The sequence below is a fragment of the Delphinus delphis genome, chromosome 11 (genome assembly GCF_949987515.2).
Source record: "Delphinus delphis chromosome 11, mDelDel1.2, whole genome shotgun sequence".
Lineage (NCBI taxonomy): Eukaryota > Metazoa > Chordata > Mammalia > Artiodactyla > Delphinidae > Delphinus > Delphinus delphis.
Genome location: NC_082693.1, coordinates 86,648,743 through 86,670,361, shown reverse-complemented (window position 1 = coordinate 86,670,361; position 21,619 = coordinate 86,648,743). Strand labels below are relative to the sequence as shown.

Genomic DNA, 21,619 nt, shown 5'->3' with positions numbered 1-21,619 from the left:
AATACATAAGGCAAGTGCTAACAGCTATAAAAGAGGAAATCGACAGTAGCACAATAATAGTGGGGGACTTTAACACCTCACCTACACCAATGGACAGATCATCCAAACAGAAAATTAATAACAAAACACAAACTTTAAATGACACAACAGACCAGATAGATTTAATTGATATTTATAGGACATTCCATTCAAAAACAGCAGATTATACTTTCTTCTCAAGTGTGCACTGAACATTCTCCAGGATAGATCACATCTTGGGTCACAAATCAAGCCTCAGTAAATTTAAGAAAACTGAAATCATATCAAGCATCTTTTCTGACCACAATGCTATGAGATTAGAAATCAATCACAGGGAAAAAAATGTAAAAAACATAAACACATGGAGGCTACACAATACGTTACTAAATAACCAAGAGATCACTGAAGAAATCAAAGAGGAAATCAAAAAATACCTAGAGACAAATGACAATGAAAACATGACGATCCAAAACCTATGGGATGCAGCAAAAGCAGTTCTAAGAGGGAAGTTTACAGCAATACAATCCTACCTAAGAAACAAAAAACATCTCAAATAAACAATCTAACCTTACACGTAAAAGAACTAGAGAAAGAAAAAAAAAAAAACAAAACCCAGTTAGTAGAAGGAAAGAAATCATAAAGATCAAAGCAGAAATAAATGAAATAGAAACAAAGAAAACAATAGCAAAGATCAATAAAACTAAAAGCTGGTTCTTTGAGAAGATAAACAAAATTGATAACCCATTAGCCAGATTCATCAAGAAAAGAGGGAGAGGACTCAAATCATTAAAACTAGAAGTGAAATAGGAGACGTTACAACAGACATCGCAGCAATACAAAGCATCCTGAGAGACTACTATAAGCAACTCTGTGGTAATAAAATGGACAACCTGGAAGAAATGGACAAATTCTTAGAAAGGTATAATCTTCCAAGACTGAACCAGGAAGAAATAGGAAATACGAACAGACCAATCACAAGGCATGAAATTGAAACTGTGATTAAAAATCTTCCAACAAACAAAAGCCCAGGACCAGATAGCTTCACAGGTGAATTCTATCCAACATTTAGGGAAGAGCTAACACCCATCCTTCTCAAAATCTTCCAAACAATTGCGAAGGAAGGAACACTCCCAAACTCATTCTATGAGGCCACCATCACCCTGATACCAAAACCAGACAAAGATACTACAAAAAAGGAAAATTACAGACCAATATCACTCATGAATATAGATGCAAAAATCCTTAACAAAATACTAGTAAACCGAATCCAACAACACCTTAAAAGGATCATGCACCATGGTCAAGTGGGATTTATCCCAGGGATGCAAGGATTCTTCAATATATGCAAATCAATCAATGTGATACACCATAATAACACACTGAAGAATAAAAACCGTATGATCATCTCAATAGATGCAGAAAAAGCTTTTGACAAAATTCAACACCCATTTATAAAAACTCTCCAGAAAGTGTGCATAGAGGGAACCTACCTCAACATAATAAAGGCCATATACGACAAACCCACAGCAAATGTCATTCTCAATGGTGAAAACCTGAAAGCATTTCCTCTAAGATCAGTAACAGGACAAGGATGTCCACTCTCACCACTATTATTCAACATAGTTTTGGAAGTCCTAGCCATGGCAATCAGAGAAGAAAAAGAAATAAAAGGAATACAAATTGGAAAAGAAGAAGTAAAACTGTCACTGTTTGCAGATGACATGATACTATACATAGAGAATCCTAAAGATGCCAGCAGAAAACTACTAGAGCTAATCAATGAATTTGGTAAAGTTGCAGGATACAAAATTAATGCATGGAAACCTCTTGCATTCCTATACACTAATGACAAAAAATCTGAAAGAGATATTAAGGAAACACTCCCATTTACCATTGCAACAAAAATAAAATACCTAGGAATAAACCTACCTAGGGAGATAGATGGCCTGTATGCAGAAAACTATAAGACAGTGACTAAATAAATTAAAGATGATACAAACAGACGGAGAGATATACCATGTTCTCGGATTGGAAGAAGCAATACTGTGAAAATGACTATACTACCAAAGCAATCTACAGATTCAATGTAATCCCTATCAAATTACCAATGGCATTTTTTACAGAACTAGAACAAAAAATCTTAAAATTTGTATGGAGACACAAAAGACCCCAAATAGCCAAAGCAGTCTTGAAGGAAGAAAATGGAGCTGGAGGAATCGGGCTCCCGGACTTCAGACTATACTACAAAGCTACCATAATCAAGACAGTATGGTACTGACACAAAACCAGAAATATAGATCAATGGAATAGGATAGAAAGCCCAGAGATAAACCCATGCAACTATGGTCAACTAATCTATGACAAAGGTGGCAAGGATATACAATGGAGAAAAGACAGTCTCTTCAGTAAGTGGTGCTGGGAGAACTGGACAGCTACATGTAAAAGAATGAAATTAGAACCCTCCCTAACACCATACACAAAAATAAACTCAAAACGGATTAGGGACCTAAATGTAAGACTGGACACTATAAAACTCTGAGAGGAAAACATAGGAAGAACAAACACTCTTTGACATAAATCACAGAAAGATCTTTTTTTGATCCACCTCCTAGAGTAATGGAAATAAAAACAAAAATAAACAAATGGGACCTAATGAAACTTAAAAGTTTTTGCACAGCTAAGGAAACTACAAACAAGACAAAAAAACAACCCTCGGGTTTCCCTGGTGGCGCAGTGGTTGAGAGTCCGCCTGCCGATGCAGGGGACATGGGTTCGTGCCCCGGTCCGGGAAGATCCCACGTGCCGTGGAGCGGCTAGGCCCGTGATCCATGGCCGCTGAGCCTGCATGTCCGGAGCCTGTGCTCCACAATGGGAGAGGCCACAACAGTGAGAGGCCCACATACCACAAAAAAAAAAAAAAAAAAAAAAACCCTCATAATGGGAGAAAATATTTGCACACGAATCAACGTACAAAGGATTAATCTCTAATATATATAAAAAGCTCATGCAGTTCAATATGAAAAAAACAAACAACCCAATCCAAAAGTGGGGAGAAGACCTAAATAGACATTTCTCCAAAGAAGATATACAAATGTCCAAGAAGCACATGAAAAGCTGCTCAACATCACTAATTATTAGAGAAATGCAAATCAAAACTGCAATGAGGTATCACCTCACACCAGTTAGAATGGGCATCATCAGGAAATCTACAAACAACAAATGCTGGAGAGGGTGGGGAGAAAAGGGAAACTTCTTGCACTGTTGGTGGGAATGTAAATTGATACGGCCACTATGGAGAACAGTATGGAGGTTCCTTAAAAAACTAAAAATAGAATTACCATATGACCCAGCAATTCCACTACTGGGTCTATACCCATAGAAAACCACAATTCAAAATGACATATGTACCCCAATGTTCATTGCAGCACTGTTTACAATAGCCAGGTCATGGAAGCAACCTAAATGCCCATCCACAGACGAATGGATAAAGAAGTTGTGGTACATATATACAATGGAATGTTACTCAGCCATAAAAAAGAACGAAATTGGGTCATTTGTAGAGACGTGGATGGATCTAGAGACTGTCATACAGAGTGAAGTAAGTCAGAAAGAGAAAAACAAATATCGTATATTAACGCATATATGTGGAACCTAGAAAAATGGTACAGATGAACTGGTCTGCAGGGCAGAAATTGAGACACAGATGCAGAGAAGAAACGTACGGACACCAAGTGGGGAAAGTGGTGGTGGTGGTGGTGTGATGAATTGGGAGATTGGGATTGACATATATACACTAATATGTATAAAGTGGATAACTAATAAGAATCTGGTGTATAAAAAAATAAATAAAATAAAATTTAAAAAAAGAAATCAATGAGAAAAACATCAACTACCAAATGGAAAAATAGTCAAAGGATAAGAACAGAGAGTTCATGGGAAAGAAATAGAAATCACTCTTAAAGACATGAAGAGATATTCAACTCCATTCGTAATAAGATAAATGCAAATTAAAACCTCACTGAGACAAGTTTAAGTCACAGACCCTTTGAACCAGGAATTCAGCCCTTTAGGAATTTATCCTGCACATATACTCTATGTAGTAGGATGAAGGGTTGTTCCCCCCCATAATACGTCCAATTGGAACCCGTGAAGTTGACCTTATATGATTACAGGGCCTTTGTGGATATGCTTAAATTAAGGAGCTTGAGATGAAACCTTGGATTAACTGGGTGGGCCTCAAATCCAGTGACAAGTGTCCTTACGGGAGACAGCAAGACACAGAGTGGGAATCAATGTGAAGATGGGAGGCAGAGACTGGAGTGATGCAGCTACAAGCCAAGGAACGCCAAGGATAGACGGCACCCACGAGAAGCTGTGAGAGAGGCACAGATCAGATCCTCCCTCAAAGTCTCTGCAAAGAACCAACCCTGACAACAACTTGATTTTAGACTTGTGGCCTCCAGAACTGTGAGGGAATATGTTTGTTGTTTTCAGCCACCCAGTTTGTGGTACTTGGTTATTGCAGCCCTAGGAAACTAACAAACTGCACCACGGAAAAGAATGTACTAAAAACATCATTCATCACAGCATTGTAATAGGACAAGATTGGAAACATCAAGACAACTAATTTAACTCAACACAGAGGAACAATATGCAGGTGTGAAAAAGAAAAAAAAAAACACCTCTTTATAGACTGATGTAAAATGCTCTCTGTAGCAGTCCCAACAGGAAACAGATGCCACTCAAAACACTAGAGTTTGTTTATAAGGGACAAGTCATAAAGGCGTGGATAGGCATAGGAGAACCCATAAAGGTGACCGCTGCAACCAGGGGTTAGGGTCAGCAGGCTCTCATCCACCTCATGACAAAAGGACAACCTGGAGGGAGAGAGGCGGCCTGGAGGGCAGCAGAGCCCAGTGGAGGTACGTGGCCAGCCGGGGGGTGACCTCATAGGGAGGGAGGTAGTGAGGCAATCTCCTGACTTCACTCTCCTCCCTCCCTTTGATGTCCCTTCTGACCCCCTCCCCACCACCAGCTGATCAGGGCTGGAAGCCAGAGGGAAAGGGAGCCCCGTAAGGAGTTCCATGCAGTCCACCCTCCCCACCTACCCCTCACCAGGCAGAAGGCAGCATGGAACACAGCGGAGCCTGCATCTGAAGGGGCACAGAAGCTGCCCAACACAATCTCCAAGACTTGTTTTTTTGAAACAAGGTATAGAACAGCATATGTAGTATGTCATCATTTGAGTAAGAAAAAGTATATGTCATGCACTGGTTACATGTGCATAGCAGATCCGGACAGGGCCCTAAGAAAATGACTGTATTTGATGCTCTGGGGAGAGGACCTGGGTATGTGGGGAAGAAGATTAGGAGACTTTTCACTGTGTAACATATCATCCTTTTTGAATTTTGAGTGATACAAGAGGTTCAAAATGTTAAATTTTATTTATACTGGAAATACTAAATTTTATTTATATTCAAAAATATAAATAAAATTTAAAGTCCAATATTAATGGTCTTTACAAGGGAGGCCCCCAGACAGTACATGGTTCTATTCAATAAATGAGAAGCAGGAACAATACCTGCTGAGGACCAGCCATGAGGGGATATGAGAAGAAGCGTGCCCACCTGTCAGGTAATGCCTGCAGCACAGTGGGCATCAGCACTCCGGAGATAGCTTTGTAGAGGATGGAGTCACACACGCCGACGATGTTCACCACCGTGGAGGAGCCCAGCACGGGCAGCATGTGGGGCGGCATTCCTTGCCAAAAGTGCAGAAGGAAACTTTGAACCTGTATCAACCCACAGAGAGAAGAACCGTTGAGGTTACACAAGGCCCTCCCAGCAGAGCCCTGGGACTCAGCCAAGGCCAGCCCAGTCCACAGCGTTATTCTCTTCTCCCCTTGCAGCAGCAGAGGCCATCCCAGCCTGGGTGGCTTACGAGGCCCCGGAAGGTCCTCCTGTCCCAAGTCCTCACCCTGCCCGTCTGGGTGCATGCCCCCTGCTAGAGAAGCACTTGGCCTGGCAGCCTGGGGTCTATCCTGCCCTGGGAGAGAGCAGTAGCAAGTTAACCCATCTGCCCCTTCATGCTGAGCGTGGTCTGGGTAAAAAGTTTAAGAAAGGGAAGGTGGGATGTTGCTTCTAAAAAGCTCAGAGCACTACAACTATTCTTTGGGCCTGTTGGTGCCTCGGGGACCCCAGGGTGTTCTGGAAAGGAAGGGAACATTGTGCGAGTTGCTGGTAAGAGGACTGTGTCTAGGAGGAAGAAGAGTAGGTGTCACAGACAGAAGTCTCCTGATACAATCTTGTGCGCCCCCAAAATGGATAAAGTGCAAAGGCCTCTTCGTGGCCAAATTCGAGCACTTTCTCAAAGAGCCCTTGGTGCAGCCTTGGCTGGCTAGCGTCATTATGGGACGCTAGACGGTGCCATCTGGACAGTAAGGTACGAGGACACCCAAGCCCAACCACTAGCACAGGACAGAAATCTAGCGGGCACTCAAAATGGAGTTATTGTTATTAATCGAGGAGAGCAGGCCCCCTACCCCTGTATCTTCCAGAGTCTGAGTTGGAGGTCAGGGAGAGAGCAGGTGGGGGGTGGGACAAGATAAGGGAAGGGAAGTGACACGGTAGAAGATGGGTATCTGGTATGTATAATAACACTAAAGATACCTAGACTTTGGCTAACACTGAGGAGTGACTCATCTTAAAGTTAGGGAACAAATAATTGAAGTTTTGTGAATTCTTACAAGCTCAACTTGGTTCCTGTACTATGTATCTTTCTTTCCTCCACAGATGGGCACTCCTGAACCCTTGTGTACAGCACTTCCCACATCCCTGGTTCCCCAAATCGATCCTGACCCAAGGCAGGAGGTCATTTAGTACACAAGTCTAACACTTTGGAGGTGGTATTGTTAATGGTGTCAGCGTTATGTATTTATTGAGTGCTACTATACGTCAGGAACTTAGCACAGGTTCTCTCAGTTAATACTACAGCTTAGAATCACTGCTCCCATTGTGTAGAGACATTAACTTATTTGTCCAAAGCCAGACAGCAAGTCAGGGAATGGATGAATTTGTCTTTTCACAAATCAGTCTAGTGGCTAGTTTGCTCTTCACGTGGGCTTCTACCCCATTCCTGAGACCTATGCCTCTTCTTGGACTGCTGCCCACATCCCAGCTTTCTGCCCCAGCCTGGGGACCTGCAGTTGTCCTTCAAGCCCCTCTTAGAAGTAGGGTCTTACTTTCCTTTGACCAGGCTTCCTCTGACCCCAGCTTGGTGACCTGAGCTCAGCCTCGGATGGACAGAATTCCCTGATCCCCACGGCCAGGCTGGAATTCCCAGCGTAAACACTGGATGGGAGCCTTTGGGGGTGAGGAATGAGGAGAAAAGCATGCCCCCTGACTTCCTAGAGGGAAAATGGTAATTTCCAAAAACAGGATCAAAGTGGTAAAGGAGGTCAGGTTTGTAAATTATGAAACTCAAAGTCACAGTTCTGTTAATTCCACGAGAGTGAAAATATTGCAAAGTTTACAATGAGACTGAAAATTAAAACCAACAAAAAAAATCCAAATGAGTGAAGACTGCCTTCCAGGGTTCTAATCCTGTCACCACTACCAACTAGGGGTATAATATCTCTATGCCTCAGTTTCTTTACCTGTGAAATGGGAATAAAAATAGTATTTACTAGATTTTGGTAAAGATTCCTAAAAAGTACTTATTACAGTGGTTGGCACATAGTAAATGCTCAATAAAGGTTAGCTGCTATTATTACTACTATTATTATTATTTGTATCATGGAGGCACTACAACTATGAGGCCCAAGAAATCAGTGCACTGCCCTAAGACATTTGAGACACCCTTGCCTACGTTTCTGAGCGTCACCCAGCCAGGATCCCCATGGTGGCTCTGCTCACCTGTCAAGGTTCCTGTTCTTATTGGGACACCTGGTGGCTGACTGCTGGCCGCCTTGGGCCTGGAGGTGGCCACATCTCTTAGACAAGGTGCTTACCCTCCAGACAACCCTCTGCTGTCTCCGGATCCCATCTCATCCCTGGGCACTGGCCTCTGGCCAGGTCCTGGACCTCCCTGCCTGTCCTTCCAACTCTGAATAAGCATTGCCCAGTTGATTCCTAGTATTTGGCAGATTCTGAATTCATCTGCCTTTCTAAGCTCTCCTTGCATGTAGCCCTACTCTTTTTTTTTTTTTTTATGAGTAGTCAATTTCCAGCAGAAATTCTGGCAAACATTAGCTGCTGTGTACATTAAAACAAATCTGTAGAAAGTCACTCTCATTAGCAGCCATCTGTCTTTTTCAAGTCTGTTCAAGTGGCACAGGGAGCCCTGATCAGTCCTGGTACCAGGGCAGCCTTTGTAGAGGGCATATTATCCAGTTTTGACCTCCCTTCCTACTCTGCATTTAAGAGCATTTAATGTCCAGTGGACTAGTTCCTCAGAGTGAGAAAGAAAAAAAAGGAGGGAGAACAGTGTAAAGCTCAAGGGCTGATACTTGGAAGTCAGGGGTGAAATGGACAGACACAGTGTTCATATCAGGAGGCTGAGCCAACAGGACCTCCTGACAGAATAGATATGAAGCGTGAGGGGAAAAGAAGAACCGAGGTTTGTGGTTTGAGCAATTGTGTGTGGTAGTGGCAATCTAAGACTTGGGAAGAACAAATCTGGGAGTGAAAATCAGAGCTCTGATTAGACCACCGTAAGTTAGACGGCAAGTCATTTGAATCTGGAGCTCGGACTAAACGAATATACAAATATGAGAGTTACCAGCCTTTACAAAATGGAGGTGGTGTCTGCCTATCAGTAGGATGAAATAAGATAACTTGTAAGATGCCTGGCATGATGAAGGCATTTAACAAATGGAAACATAATTAGACAGAAGGGAAAAGTTCTCCTCACTCCTTGCAAGCATAAATGGTGAGCGAATCAGGGGTAAATGATTGAAAATGATTATTTAAACCAAGTTTCCTGGATTATCTACTTTAGTCCCTTGAACTCCCAGCCCTTTTTCTCTCTGTTCAATGAAGTATCAGGAGATGATTTCCTTAAGAATACCTAAGTAAGTTTTCTATTTCTTTTCCATGCCTATGTTTAGTTCATTCCTAATATATTGGCACCTTGTGGAAACATATCTGATGACTTCCAGTCATGGGTACTTAATTGCTACAGTGTTAAAAGGAACTTGACAAAACAATAACTACCAAAATACCTACCACTTATTATGCTCTGAGTTTGAAATCAGACACTTTATCTATACAATTTCCACGTAATCATCACAATTTTACTGTGAGGTAGATATAGTTATTATCTCCATTTTACAGAAAAAGAAATTGAGGCTCAGAGAGGTTAAGTACCTTGCTCAAGGTCACAGGCTAGAAAGTGGTGAATTTGGGACTCAAACACAGGACTATCTGATTTTACAGCTCTCTGTGCAATGTAGTTTGGAGAAGGCTTTGCAGCAAGTCCCCTACATGCAGACTTGGACTCTTTGTGCTTGCCTGACAATGCTATAAGTCTGTGGCGGTTTTCCATCCATCCACCCATCCACCCATCCATCCATCCATCCACTCACCCACCCAAGAAACATTTACTGAGAGCCTGAGAGTATAATTGACCTGGATACAGTAGTAAGCAAGACAAACAAGGTCCCTGCCCTCAAGGGCTTCCATGGTGGTGGTAGGAGACAAACAATGAACAAGCAAACAATAAGATAATGTAAGATTGTAATACTAGTCTACATTGTGACCTCAATGGATATTAAACATCTTGAAGACCTGAAACAAACTACACCATCAAAGTGTACCAGATGCATCCACCATTTATTTACCAATGACTTTTCTCAGCTGTAGGAGAAAGCCATGCCCATCAGAGGTAAAATACCCCCTTCATTCTTTTGTGTTTGGGTAGAATGAACAACATCTCGATCAGCCATCTCAAAAACGGCCACCAAATACCTCTGCCCAGGGGTAGAAAGAAATACTGGACCAGCAGTGTTAGGTGACAAAGATCTAACCAACTGTGCGACCTCTCTTAACTCTCTGGTTGACGTATCTGACGAGAGCAAGCATTTGTATGGCCTTTTACCAGGGATTGTCTCATCTCCTCCTTCCAGTAATCCTGTGAACTGGATAGGCAGGGATGATGTTTTTATCTTCGTTTCTAGGATGAGGAATTGAGCCACGTCTTGAATCCAAGCCTAAGCTCTGAGTCTAGCACGTTTCCCGCAGGAGCACTCAAGCCCTCACAAGGTTTCTGGACCATGTATTCTGCATCCTAATTGCTGGTGTGCGTGCCTTTTTTTTCCCTCAAGACCGTGTCCTGTCACCCCATTTCTGGGGGCTAGAGCAGCATATGGCACCATTAGATGCCCAACAAGTGTTGGAATTGATGAATGGAATTCAGTGAAGTGAGATGATGATCAAGTTTTGAGATGTATAAAGCTAGATATGAACGTAAGGGAGGACTGTCACCAGTTTTGTTGTTAGTACTTTTGTGGCAGAGAGGGACAGCTATCCACCAGAGCGCCTCTTCTCTAGTAGTGTAAGCTGCCGTCCAGTGAGGGGCCACACTTCCCAGCTCCCCTTACCTCAAGGTGGGGCTGTGAGACCAGCTCTTGCCAATAGACTATGGGCAAAAGTGATGCATTTTATTTCTGGGCTGACAAGGTTAAGAAAGGGGATGTCTTCCCTGTAATCCTTTTCCCCATCCATCAGCTGAACAGGGAACTCCAAGACTCTAGGGCAGTGTGTGGCCACAAAGTAGAAGAAGCCTGGGTCCCTGAACCACCCCCCGTTGGATTGTGACATGTATTGTCTCACTGTGTTAAGACTTGGGGCTTATCTGTTACAGAAGCCAGTGTTGTCTTAACCAGACATGAGTCATGGTTTGCCCAGATCTCAGTGCACTGTCTTTGATTCGTGAGACATAGCCAAACTACAATACGAGAGAAAGCAGTGAGTTTGCTTTCTTTAAAAAGAAAATAATTCCACGTAAACGGTCACTCAAGGAATTTGGGGAATTTAAGAATCTAGTGGATGAAAGTCAAGAGCAGGAAGAATAGTCCTTCTCTGCCAACACGCTGCCACCTCTCCTGGAGCCATGTCTGAGAACCAAGCGACAGCTCACATACGGTGGTACCACTGCTACACTGGGCTCCTGAGGGAACAGTAAACAAGGTGCACAAGTACCGGCAAGTGCTCAACAAGCATTCACTGCCTTACCTCATCCTCTTCCCCTCCATCTCCAACAGCACATGCCCCCCTAAAACACACAAAAAGGGAATCTCCAGCATCTTTTTCACCAATAACTACTGATTTTTATAGCCCCTGTAGAGCCTGGGCTATCTTCCCTGAAATTGAATGCCCACACCTGATCTCAGGGTGGTGTCTTTGGTTTAGTTTAGTTTTTTTTTTTTTTTTTCCTGCCCGAAAGGCATTTTCTTTCAACAGAAAGGCCTCAGGTTTATGGGGTGAAATGTGCGGTTTCCTGCCATCCTGTTGGAAGATTCTTTTGGATGGCATTTTAGGCAAGAAGATTTTATTGTCTCTTTGGTTATATAACCAGTGCTTCAATCCTCCCTTATTTCTCCTCCCCATTCCTTAACTGTAATATTTTTAACTAAATATGAAATGAAATTCTTAGATTGTTTGTAATCAAAGATGGCCCTACCGGCAGTGTGAGATGGACACGGGGACCAGACCTTGAGAATGGAGGGTAACCAGCTCCAAATGCACTGAAGCGGAAGAGCCTCAGGAAAAGGTTAAATCAAAAATAAAGAACAGCTTTCCTTTCGTTTTTCTGAATGTATAATTCTGGGTGTAATGATACCTTGGCAAAACTGTGTTCCCAGGAGGCCAACTGGGCAGGATGCAGTTCACTAGACAGAGCAAGTAAAAAGCCATGCCAACTGCTGTTCACACAGAGAATCTGTAAAATGGGATAGTAACAATGCCTGCTTCCTAGGATCACTGTGAGGATTAAATGAGCTAATGTGCATCAAGGGCTTCCAGAGGCCTGGCAACTAGCAGGGAGCTCGTGAAATAGAAGTTCGTGTTATCATAATATTTTAACACAGAGTATTCATAGCTCAACACTTGTTGACCTACCTCATCAAAGTTGGCTCTTATTACAGTGTCCAGTATTCTCTGACAGTGTGTTCTGTACATCATAATAAAGGTAGAAACCTGTGAGGGGTGAGGAGGGATCAACAATAAAGGCATACATTAATACGTGTTACTTCTGCCCTTGGAATTTCAATTTCAAGTCATTTATTCTATGTGGAGGAGATGAAATTCGCCTAATTCCTACTCATCCTGCAAGACCCAGACAAAACTCATTTTCACTAGGTGGGGCCCGCTGACTCTCAGCTCCCTCCTCTGTGTTCCCATAACACCTGAGTGTGTTTCTCCCTCAGAGCACTCACCCTGTGGTATGGAAAGCATGGGTTTCTCTCTCTGCCCCATCTCCACCCCCTGAAACTGTGGACTCTGGGAAAATAAAAATAGCATATTATTCATGCTTGTGTATCCAGCATTTAGTACAGTACCTGGCACATAGTAGAGGCCTACCGAATTAAATTCTCATCAGCTGAGATACTGAAAAGTTAAAACCCAGCATGTACTCATAAGAAGAGGTGCTTTTGCCCAAATCACAAAAAGACATTTGGAAATTCTCTAGAATCTGCTTAGCAAAAGAATTGCATCTCCAGCTCCATTTAACTAAGAATTTTAAAGCAATGGTACAGGAAGTTTGTTGAGCAAGAAAGCAAATTTGAGAAAAAATAAGGATTTATCTAGTTCTTAGATTTAAAGCATTCTTTTCAGGTATTCTTTTTGTTTTAGAACCTAGATATATGCTTTATATAAACTTAGTTTGCTTGTGCAAGCATCTGTCTCCCTGCTCGACTGTAAGCTTCCTGAGAGCAGGACTCAAGTCTCATTCACCACTGCAACCCAGTGCGATATGTAGAAACTCATCACCTACTGGTACACTGGGCAGCACAAGGTAGGTGCATTAGGATGTGACCACCCAGGGGAAAGTCTCCAAATTTGTGTTTCCAATTATTTCTTCCCAATACCCTATGGCCCAAACTATCCGATTCACTGTACCTATAAAATCTTTTTTGTCTATGGGACTATAATTTCACCACATCCTCTGCAGCACATGGGAAAATAAACTTTATCCTATATAAAAGCAATCCAGAGGAGGGGGCCCTTGTGAAATGAGACAGTACAACATCATAGATGGGTAGGAAGGTAAGTAAGATAGATAGGTAGAGAGATAGAAACTTTTAATTTTAGAATAGTACTGGGTTGTAGTACAGTTTTGAAGATAGTTCAGGCAGTTCCCTTATAGCTCAAACCCAGTTACCTCTACCGTTAACATCTTGCATTAGGATGGAACATTTGTCACAACTAATGGACCAACACGGATACATTGTTATTGTCAACTAAAGTCCATACTTGAATCTGATTTCTATCTTTATATTTTTAAACTCACCATTTTGTAATAAAAGTGTATGTGTGTATATGTGTGTGTGTGTGTGTGTGTGTGTGTGTGTGTGTGTGTGCTGTGGTGTGTGAGAGAAAAAGAGAGAGAGAGAGAGAGAGAGAGAGAGAGAGAGAGAGAAACCACCCACTCCCAGCAACACTTCAGACGTGGTCACCTTCTCCTCTGGCAGACTGGCCGGCAGATTTAGATCTTTGACATTTGGAAACTCTGGCAGCAATGTTCCAAGTTTGGACCGGGGTGAATACGCCACCGTCTGTTTGCTCACTTCTTTCTTGCCCGTCTCGCTCACCCAGGCGGCTCCTTTCTTGGAATACATCACATCATAATATTGGGAGCTTTCCTTCACCGCGATGCCGTAGTAATGATACCTGGGCCACAAAGGAAGAGAGAGAGACCCACATGCACCCTCATCAGGTGGAGGTTCCTGAGCCACGGGAGCCCAAGGCCAAAGATGGCTGGACCCATCCTCCCTGAGCTAGAAGAGTTAACTCCTCTGCAAGGCTCAACATGTTGGAAGTCTAGAATTAAAGCAAAGTTCCATGTTGCCAGCCATCAATCAGACAGGTAAAAATAACCAAAATTACCTCCTACAGAAAATGTTAAGTCAAATACTTTGCAAAGCAGAAAGTGGGATAAAAAAATTTCCATTTGTACTTAATCTCTTATATACATGGACCCAAGAAGAAGAGTGTGTTTATGACTGTTAACTGTACCACCAACAAAAATTCATTTGGTCTATGTTTTTCTTAATCAATAAATGGCAGTCTTAAAGAACTGTATCTTAAAAAGGATAAACTCAGTATCTCAGTTGACACTGAATGTAAGACAAAGACCAGGACCTTTTATTAACTCAGAATGGGCTTAATAACAGCAATGTTTTCAATTAAGACGAATGAGGGATGGAGGCTGCATTTTGTTTGGGTTTTAGCTACAATCTATTGAACACTTGCTATGTGCTGGGCACTTTGGAAAGTGCTTTACATACATTAATTTGTAAAATAATTCTATGAAATGGGGATTATTATAATCTTTCTACAGATGAGAAAATGGAGGCAAGAAAGCTTAAGTAATTTGTTCAAGGTCATACAGCTGTTTAGGGGAGGAAGCAGGTTTGACTACAGAGCCACTGTGCTACACTAAGAAAACACACCACATGGTGGTGTTACAAACTTTAATGTTTGTCAGAGCCACTTATGGACTGTAATAAAAATACAGATTCCAAGGCCCCTTCCCAGACCTAAGGATTCAGGACAGGGAATAAGGGGCCGAGAATCAGCACTGAAATGAGCACCACAGATAATTCTGAGGCACATCCATTTGAGATCAGCAAGCCTGCTGGGTTAGGCCCCTGCAGTACATTCCTGGCTCTATGAGACCGCCATTACCTACTATTCTAACACAGCAGCTAACAAGGTACTAAGTGCTTTACACACATTGCCCGATTTCATCTCACAAAACCCCTGGGAGGCTAGAACTAACTATTATCCCCATATTACAGACTAGGAAACTAAGACCCAGAGAATTTAAGTAACACATCCAAGATCATATAGTGAGTAAGCAGTAGAGGCAGGATTTGAACCTCTAAAAGTGCTTTTAAGCGCTGAGCCGGTGACTGTCAAATTTTACTACTAATAAGAATCACCTACAAAACATATTAAAATACAGACTCCCAGGCCCTGCTTCCAAAGATTCTGATTTAGCAGATCCAGAGTGGATTTTTACGATCACATGGCAATACTAATGTAAGTAATTCATGGACCTCACTTTCAGAAATGCTGTACAACGTATTAACTACTCTTTTCTACTCATGGAGATATGGTGGTGACAGTCACGAGATAATACAAAAGAGAAAGCAGTCTGAGTTCTGGGAGAGGCTTCCCAGGGAGAGGAGAGCGGAGCACAGGTAACCTCCCCTTTCCCCGCTCCCCCTTCACTCCTGATACCATTCTGTGATACTTCTGCTCAGTGGGCATCTCGCCTCTATCTGAATGCCTCCTGGGATGAAGCACTCAGACCCTCCGAAGGTAGCCCAGTTCATTTTAGGTTGGTGCAGTGATCAGAAAGTTCCTCTTTGTGTTGAGCTGATCTCTGTCTTCTACGCCTTCTACTTCCCAACTGTCATAACTGCCTTTCCACCTGGAGGGTACTCCTTTGGTAGTGGGGGTGGGGGCGGGTTCCATTTGCTCTGGAAGCCCCTCCAGGCGGGAGGGCAGTTATGACACGCCTCCCTAACTTTACAAAGTCCCCCCTTACACTTTCTTAAGATCAAGCTAGTAATAACATGTTCAGATCAGACCGCTTCTTGATTTTTCAGACTGTATGTTGCTAGAATTGGCAACTGCAGCGAAGCTAGTGCTCTGACCACTTCTCAGGTTTCTATTTCAGGTCTGTAAGGCACGTCAACACACTCTCCATCAGCCCCCTGCCCCCCCAATTTATTCTGTCCAAGTAAATTTGCTGAGGGATTTTCTCTAAAAGGCTAAATGGCATGCTGGAGACTAGAGCTTCTTATTACCTCTCAATTGGTTGAAGGTGAGACCAACCTTGGAGGATCCTTATGGAGAGGATACAATGAAACTGAATTTTTAAAGAAGATATTGCCCAATTTGCCAACCTCTAGGTTAAAGAAAAAGAAAACAAAAAAACAAAAGCAGGCTCTTACATGTAGACAGAAGGAAACTTTCTCCAAACTTATGCAGGATGGGAAACCATGCTGTTCTATCTTTACTACTTTTACTGCCTGTCTTTACTATCTATCTATCTTTACTATCTATTTGTACACTTTTATCTCAGAAATGGCAACAATGTATTGGAGCCAGTGACTCTAAAAAGACCGTAAGCTGGAGAAAAATAATTCCTTTCCATTCATTCAAGAGTCTTCCAACCATCTGCTTCTCTGTGGATTGATTTGCCCTTGCGTGCCAACCACTGTGCTCACCAGCAAACAAATAAGGAAGAATCTGGGTTTTCTACTTTATACTCTTACCAGGGCTGAAAGCTCATTTTTAAACAAATACTGGAATTTTTCATTATGAATGAGATTTGTTCATGAGAGGAGTCACCCTGAAAAATTATTAGAAATTTATTCCAAAATGCTCAAAAATTTTCTGTAAGTCTCTTTGGAAATTGCCCCCAGAGCTTCTGAGCCACATGAAAAAAATGAGCCTCGTTTATTTTCAGAACTTTACTACAAAGGGTTTTCCCCAGTTTGATCATCCACTTTCCACTTTCTTTACCTAATTTGGCTCCAAAGTTAAACCCACCCTTGGAGGATGGGAATGTGCTGCCTGGGGATGGCCAGGGGTAGAGTCAGGGGGCAGTATTGGACATGCTGCTTTTGAAACATTTTTAGTGACAAGTCTTACAAGTCCTATGTGGTGGTTGTTTTTTAACAAAAAGTTTCATTATTTTATAAGTCAGTATGTGTTGATCTGCTACTCAGCATGGTAAAAACGTTTAGAAATGCTGCATAATAAGGCACCCTCTAGTGGAATCACGGTGTACAGTAGTATAATAAAGGTTCTGACAAGTCCTGCATAAAGGACTCTGTTTAGCTCAGTGCTTACCAAACTTACATGGCCAACAGACCTTCTTCCTGGAACACCTAGTCACTTCCAACAGTTTTTTGAAACACCCTTCGAGGCAAGTCTCTATAAATCCAGATTTTAGTGAAGCCTGGGCTAAATAGGCAGAGTCCCTTCCCATTGACTCTCACCTGGCAGACAGGCATCCACACAGCCTCTCATTCCTCGGGTCACCTCCTCAGTAAGCCCTTCCAGGGCTACCCTCTCTAAACCAGACCAACCTTTTGTTATTCTCTAGGACAACCCTCTTCACAATCTGATGATCATTTTTGTCTGTCTTCCCCTGGAGAATACATGTTCCATCCAGGAGGGCGGAAACCTGTTTGCTCGTGTGTCCCCAGCACTTAGCACCATTTATCTGACATGCAGAAAATGTGAAGCAAACATTGGTTGGTTGGTTGGTTCCGAATGGATGAATGGGAAGCAGTACATCCTGGGTACCACAGCATGGCTGGAGCTTTCCACCCCATCTCCCTTGCAGGGATTGGTACAGGGTTGCTTCTCTGGCAGACTGGATACTGTCAGAGTAGAGAGCTTGTTGACCAAAACAATCCAAGTAACCTGGAGATTGGTCAAGAAACCACAAGGCGCTCCTTTTAAAGAATGCCCAAGACTCTTTCACGAAAACAACTAAAGGCAGGGTGGCACCATGTCGGATTCCTTAAAGCAGCTGGCCTTTTGGACGGCCTTGCTCTCAGGGCTCCTGGGAGAGGGGGCCACTCCCGCCAGCCACAGACTTCCCCCCCAGGCCTGTGGACTGAGCTCAGGATGAAAGGCCTGGGGTCCCGATCTGACTGGAGGCCCGTGGACGTGCACTCTGCAGGTGGAAGGGCTGTCGGTGCTTACTTTGACTGTCCTCGGGTCCCGAGTCTTCTGGTGGTTAACTGAGGAAACTGCTGCCTTATGATCTGTAAGTCAACACAAGAATCAGTTACGCGCTGGGAAAAGCTGGGAGCGCAGTGCCAGAGTTTACAAACAGCAATCTAAAGAATGAAGGAAAACACAGACCCTTGGTTGGGATGACTTATTAGGAGTCCAAGAGGAACCCCGAGAAGACCACTGGTGCTGGGGACGCTGGGGGGGGGGAGCACCTGAGTGACGGTGGGGCTCTGGATCCTCAGGGGGGTCTCACTTGGCCGCTCTGGGCTTCACCCCCCTCCTCACAACGTAGGCAGTGTACGCTTTCATCCAGAACCTGTTACCCCCGTTTACAGCCCTGCAAAGGCTTCCGCTGCACCTGGTACTCACCCCCACCTCAGCCTCTGTAACCCGGTCCCTGCTTGCCTCCTGGCCTTCCTCTCCTCCGACTCTCGCCCTTCCTCACTGCATCCTAGCCACACTGGCTTGCTTTTTATTTTAGTTTTTCCCTGTTCCTGAAACATGCCAGGCTTCCTCCCCACACTGGGGGCCTTTGTACTGCAGCTCTCTCCATCAGGAATGCAATTTCACCCAGATCGTCACAAGATTAGCTCCTTCTCCTACAACATTCGGGCCTCTGGGCAAGGTCCCTCTGCCCAGGGGCCTTCTCTGACCAGCGGGTGCAGAGTAACACATGCAGCACCCCAGCATGCGACCCTGCTTTCTGTCCTCCTCTCGGCACTCTCCGCAGTTGTCTCGCTCGCTTGCTCTCTGAGGGCTTATTTCACATCTCCCCCCCTTGAACATAAGCTCCACGAGAGCAGGGACCTGGCCCAGGGCACATGCGAAGAGCTCAGTCCATGTTTGTCGAATGAAGGCATGAAGCCCGACCCCTGGCCTGGAGAGTACCCTTTACTCATTTGACAAGTGGACGACGCTAAGTGCTGCTTCCCAGGACAACCACGTAGATCTGCCAGAAACCTAGGAGGGGCCTTCTGCCAAGGTGAAAACACAACCAATGGGCCACTTTCTTGGTGTGTACAGCGATGGTGTTTGTGAAGAGGCAGTACGGTAGAGGGGTTCTGTGCAAGGGCTTTGGAGCTAGATTACCTGGATTAGGTCCAAGCTCAGCCATTTGTTATTCTGGGGCCCTTGGGCAAGTTATTTAACATTCAAATGACTCAGCTTCCTCATTTGTAAAATGGGAATGATACCAACCCCTACCTCAGAGAATTTTTGTGAAAATTTAAACAGTAAACATATGTAAATAATTAGCAACAGTGCCTGGCACTTAGTAAGGGTTCAATAAACATTGCCCATTATGACCAGTGATTATCCTGATGACTCATTCATTCCCTTTTATTACCAGGGATGTTTAAGTCTAGCCACATTTCTTCTAACTCCCTTCTCTTCTAATACAGCATCGAGCAGGCAGGTGTGGTCAGACAGAGGGAGCCTGCACACTGTCCTTCATAAGAGATGCGGCTGCACAGGCTTCCCTGGTGGCGCAGTGGTTGAGAGTCCGCCTGCCGATGCAGGGGACGCGGTTCGTGCCCCGGTCTGGGAAGATCCCACATGCCGCGGAGCGGCTGGGCCCGTGAGCCATGGCCGCTGAGCCTGCGCGTCCGGAGCCTGTTGCTCCGCGGCGGGAGAGGCCACAGCGGTGAGAGGCCCGCGTACTGCAAAAAAAAAAAAAAAAAAAAAAAAAAAAAAAGAGATGCTGCTGCTCATTTCCCACTGGCAGGGCACGAACTATGAGCACCTTCTCAGAGGTGGGGATGAATCTCTACTGATCCACTTACACCCTCTTCCAAGCCTTTCCTGATCCCCTGACCAGGTAAGAGCTCTTCCTTCTCCAAACCGGTGCACCTGCTACTTCCAGTCTGTGACCAAGTTCCATCCTCCCTCTATTGTGAATATATCCTGATTCTCCCCACATCTCCATCTCCATCGGCCCCAGGGCCATAATCTCACACCTGGATTGCTGCAATGGCCTCACTGCCCCTGCTGCCAGGCATGCCTCACCTCAACCACTCCTTCATGAAGACTCCAGACAAAGTCCAAACCCACCAGGTTCTGCCTTCATTCCAGCTCACCTCTCGTCGTCCTCTTCCTCTCCCAATCCCATCAAGTATTGAAGGGTATTACCACTTTTTAAAAATGTGCTAAATTGGAGAGCCAAAAAATGACCTGTGCCTCCTTCTTCCATTTGAGCATCAGGCTTTTTCATCTATCAAATGGGGATAACGACACTGTTTCAACCTATCGTCCAGGCTCTGCCCCCCGCTTGATGTCCTCCAGGAGCATCACCCTTTTCTAGCACATTCTCTTCATCGACAGACGTATCCTTCAAATCCTTTGATGGCTCTTCAGAGGATTCTCAGAAAACCCAGTTTCCAGGCTTTTGTGGTTATCTTATGGTCTCCCAAGCAATATATTTGCATGGTTAGAATCTTTAATTCCATTTGTGAAAATACTTTTTCTCTAAAAATATTTGATGGCCAAATCCTCTCCTCCTCCTCCAAAAAGAGAGAAAGGTCATTTCAAATAAAGCACGAAGAGGAAAGGAAGCCTGTTAGGAGTTGGGGGTGGGGGATGGGTGGAGGCCCTGCTGCACCACATCGCTCTCTGCCCAACTGGAGGTCAAGACTTTTCCCACTCTGAGCAAAGAAAGCTGTCGCAGACAGCACCTCCTCCTTCCAGCCGCAACAAAAACCTGTGGGAAGGGAGTTTGCTTTTTTTTTAAGTGTTTCTTATGGGCTGCAAATTACAAATTATTCTCCTTTCCTTTCACCAAATAATCAGCTGGTCCCTGAATCTGAAAGCCCAGCACAATTTAGTTTGAGTCTCAAAATGCAGGGTCGGTTCAGCCCTGCTAAGGCTGTTCAGCTTTTAATTTCTGGAGCAAGACTCAGCAAACAGTCAAACACTTTTGTGGAGCTGTGAGAGTTGAGCTTCACTGTTTGATAAATGGGCAGACGGCAGGCAGCCCCTCTTTCTTTTTTTGTATGGATTCAATGAAGCCTGCCTAAAGAACACCACATGCTGTTCTAGCTACTGATCTAACATTCCGCAACATCCCAGCCTTCCAAATTCCCTTTAATTACTCAGGAATCCCACCCTCTGCTCTTTCAGCCTGGGCAGACGGGGCTGGGGTCTCCATGGGCCAGGCAGGGGTGGGATGCGGAGAAGCTCTGGCGAACCAGTCTCTCCGGGGCTGCTGGCATCCTTTTTTAGGTGGTGGTCAGGTTATTCATCTCTTCCGTCCGTTCTTCTCTCCATTATACACATGGCTCCAGGTGGAAGGAAACTCAGCACGCAGGGTACCCTGACATAATTTTGTGGTTGTAGTTTTTTAAGAAACATGAGTGAGTTTGGGGCAAACGTTCCTGAAATGGCATCTTCAAACCACAGGCCTCATTTAAGATAAGGAAGGGGAAGAGTGAGAAGAGGAACTGACACCCATTGGGCATCAGCAGGCACCATGCGCTAGACAAAGTATTTTACTCTCGGTATTAAATTTATCCTAAAAACCACACTGGAGGAGAATATGATGGTCCTCGTTTCACAAATGAGGAACCGGGGTCTAGGGTGATACAGGCTGCTCGGATTCACAGACGCCAGCGAGCAGAAGCAGC

The 21,619-nt window shown here is 44.1% G+C and overlaps 1 protein-coding gene across 2 annotated transcripts in view; it reads right to left on the bottom strand.

Moving 5' to 3' along the window:
• The window catches only part of RFX4 (regulatory factor X4), a 166,796-nt gene that overhangs the window by 60,421 nt on the left and 84,756 nt on the right, over positions 1-21,619 (bottom strand). Inside the window, exons 5-8 of one of the 2 annotated variants that reach the window (XM_060025537.1) lie at positions 17,970-18,031; positions 13,694-13,907; positions 12,135-12,212; positions 5,646-5,809 (exon numbers count right to left, since the gene is read on the bottom strand). In XM_060025537.1, coding sequence (XP_059881520.1) covers positions 5,646-5,809; positions 12,135-12,212; positions 13,694-13,907; positions 17,970-18,031 — 518 coding nt within the window. Of the gene's footprint in view, positions 1-5,645; positions 5,810-12,134; positions 12,213-13,693; positions 13,908-15,482; positions 15,578-17,969; positions 18,032-21,619 lie in introns of those variants that run through there. The other variant, XM_060025538.1, reaches the window with a different exon arrangement.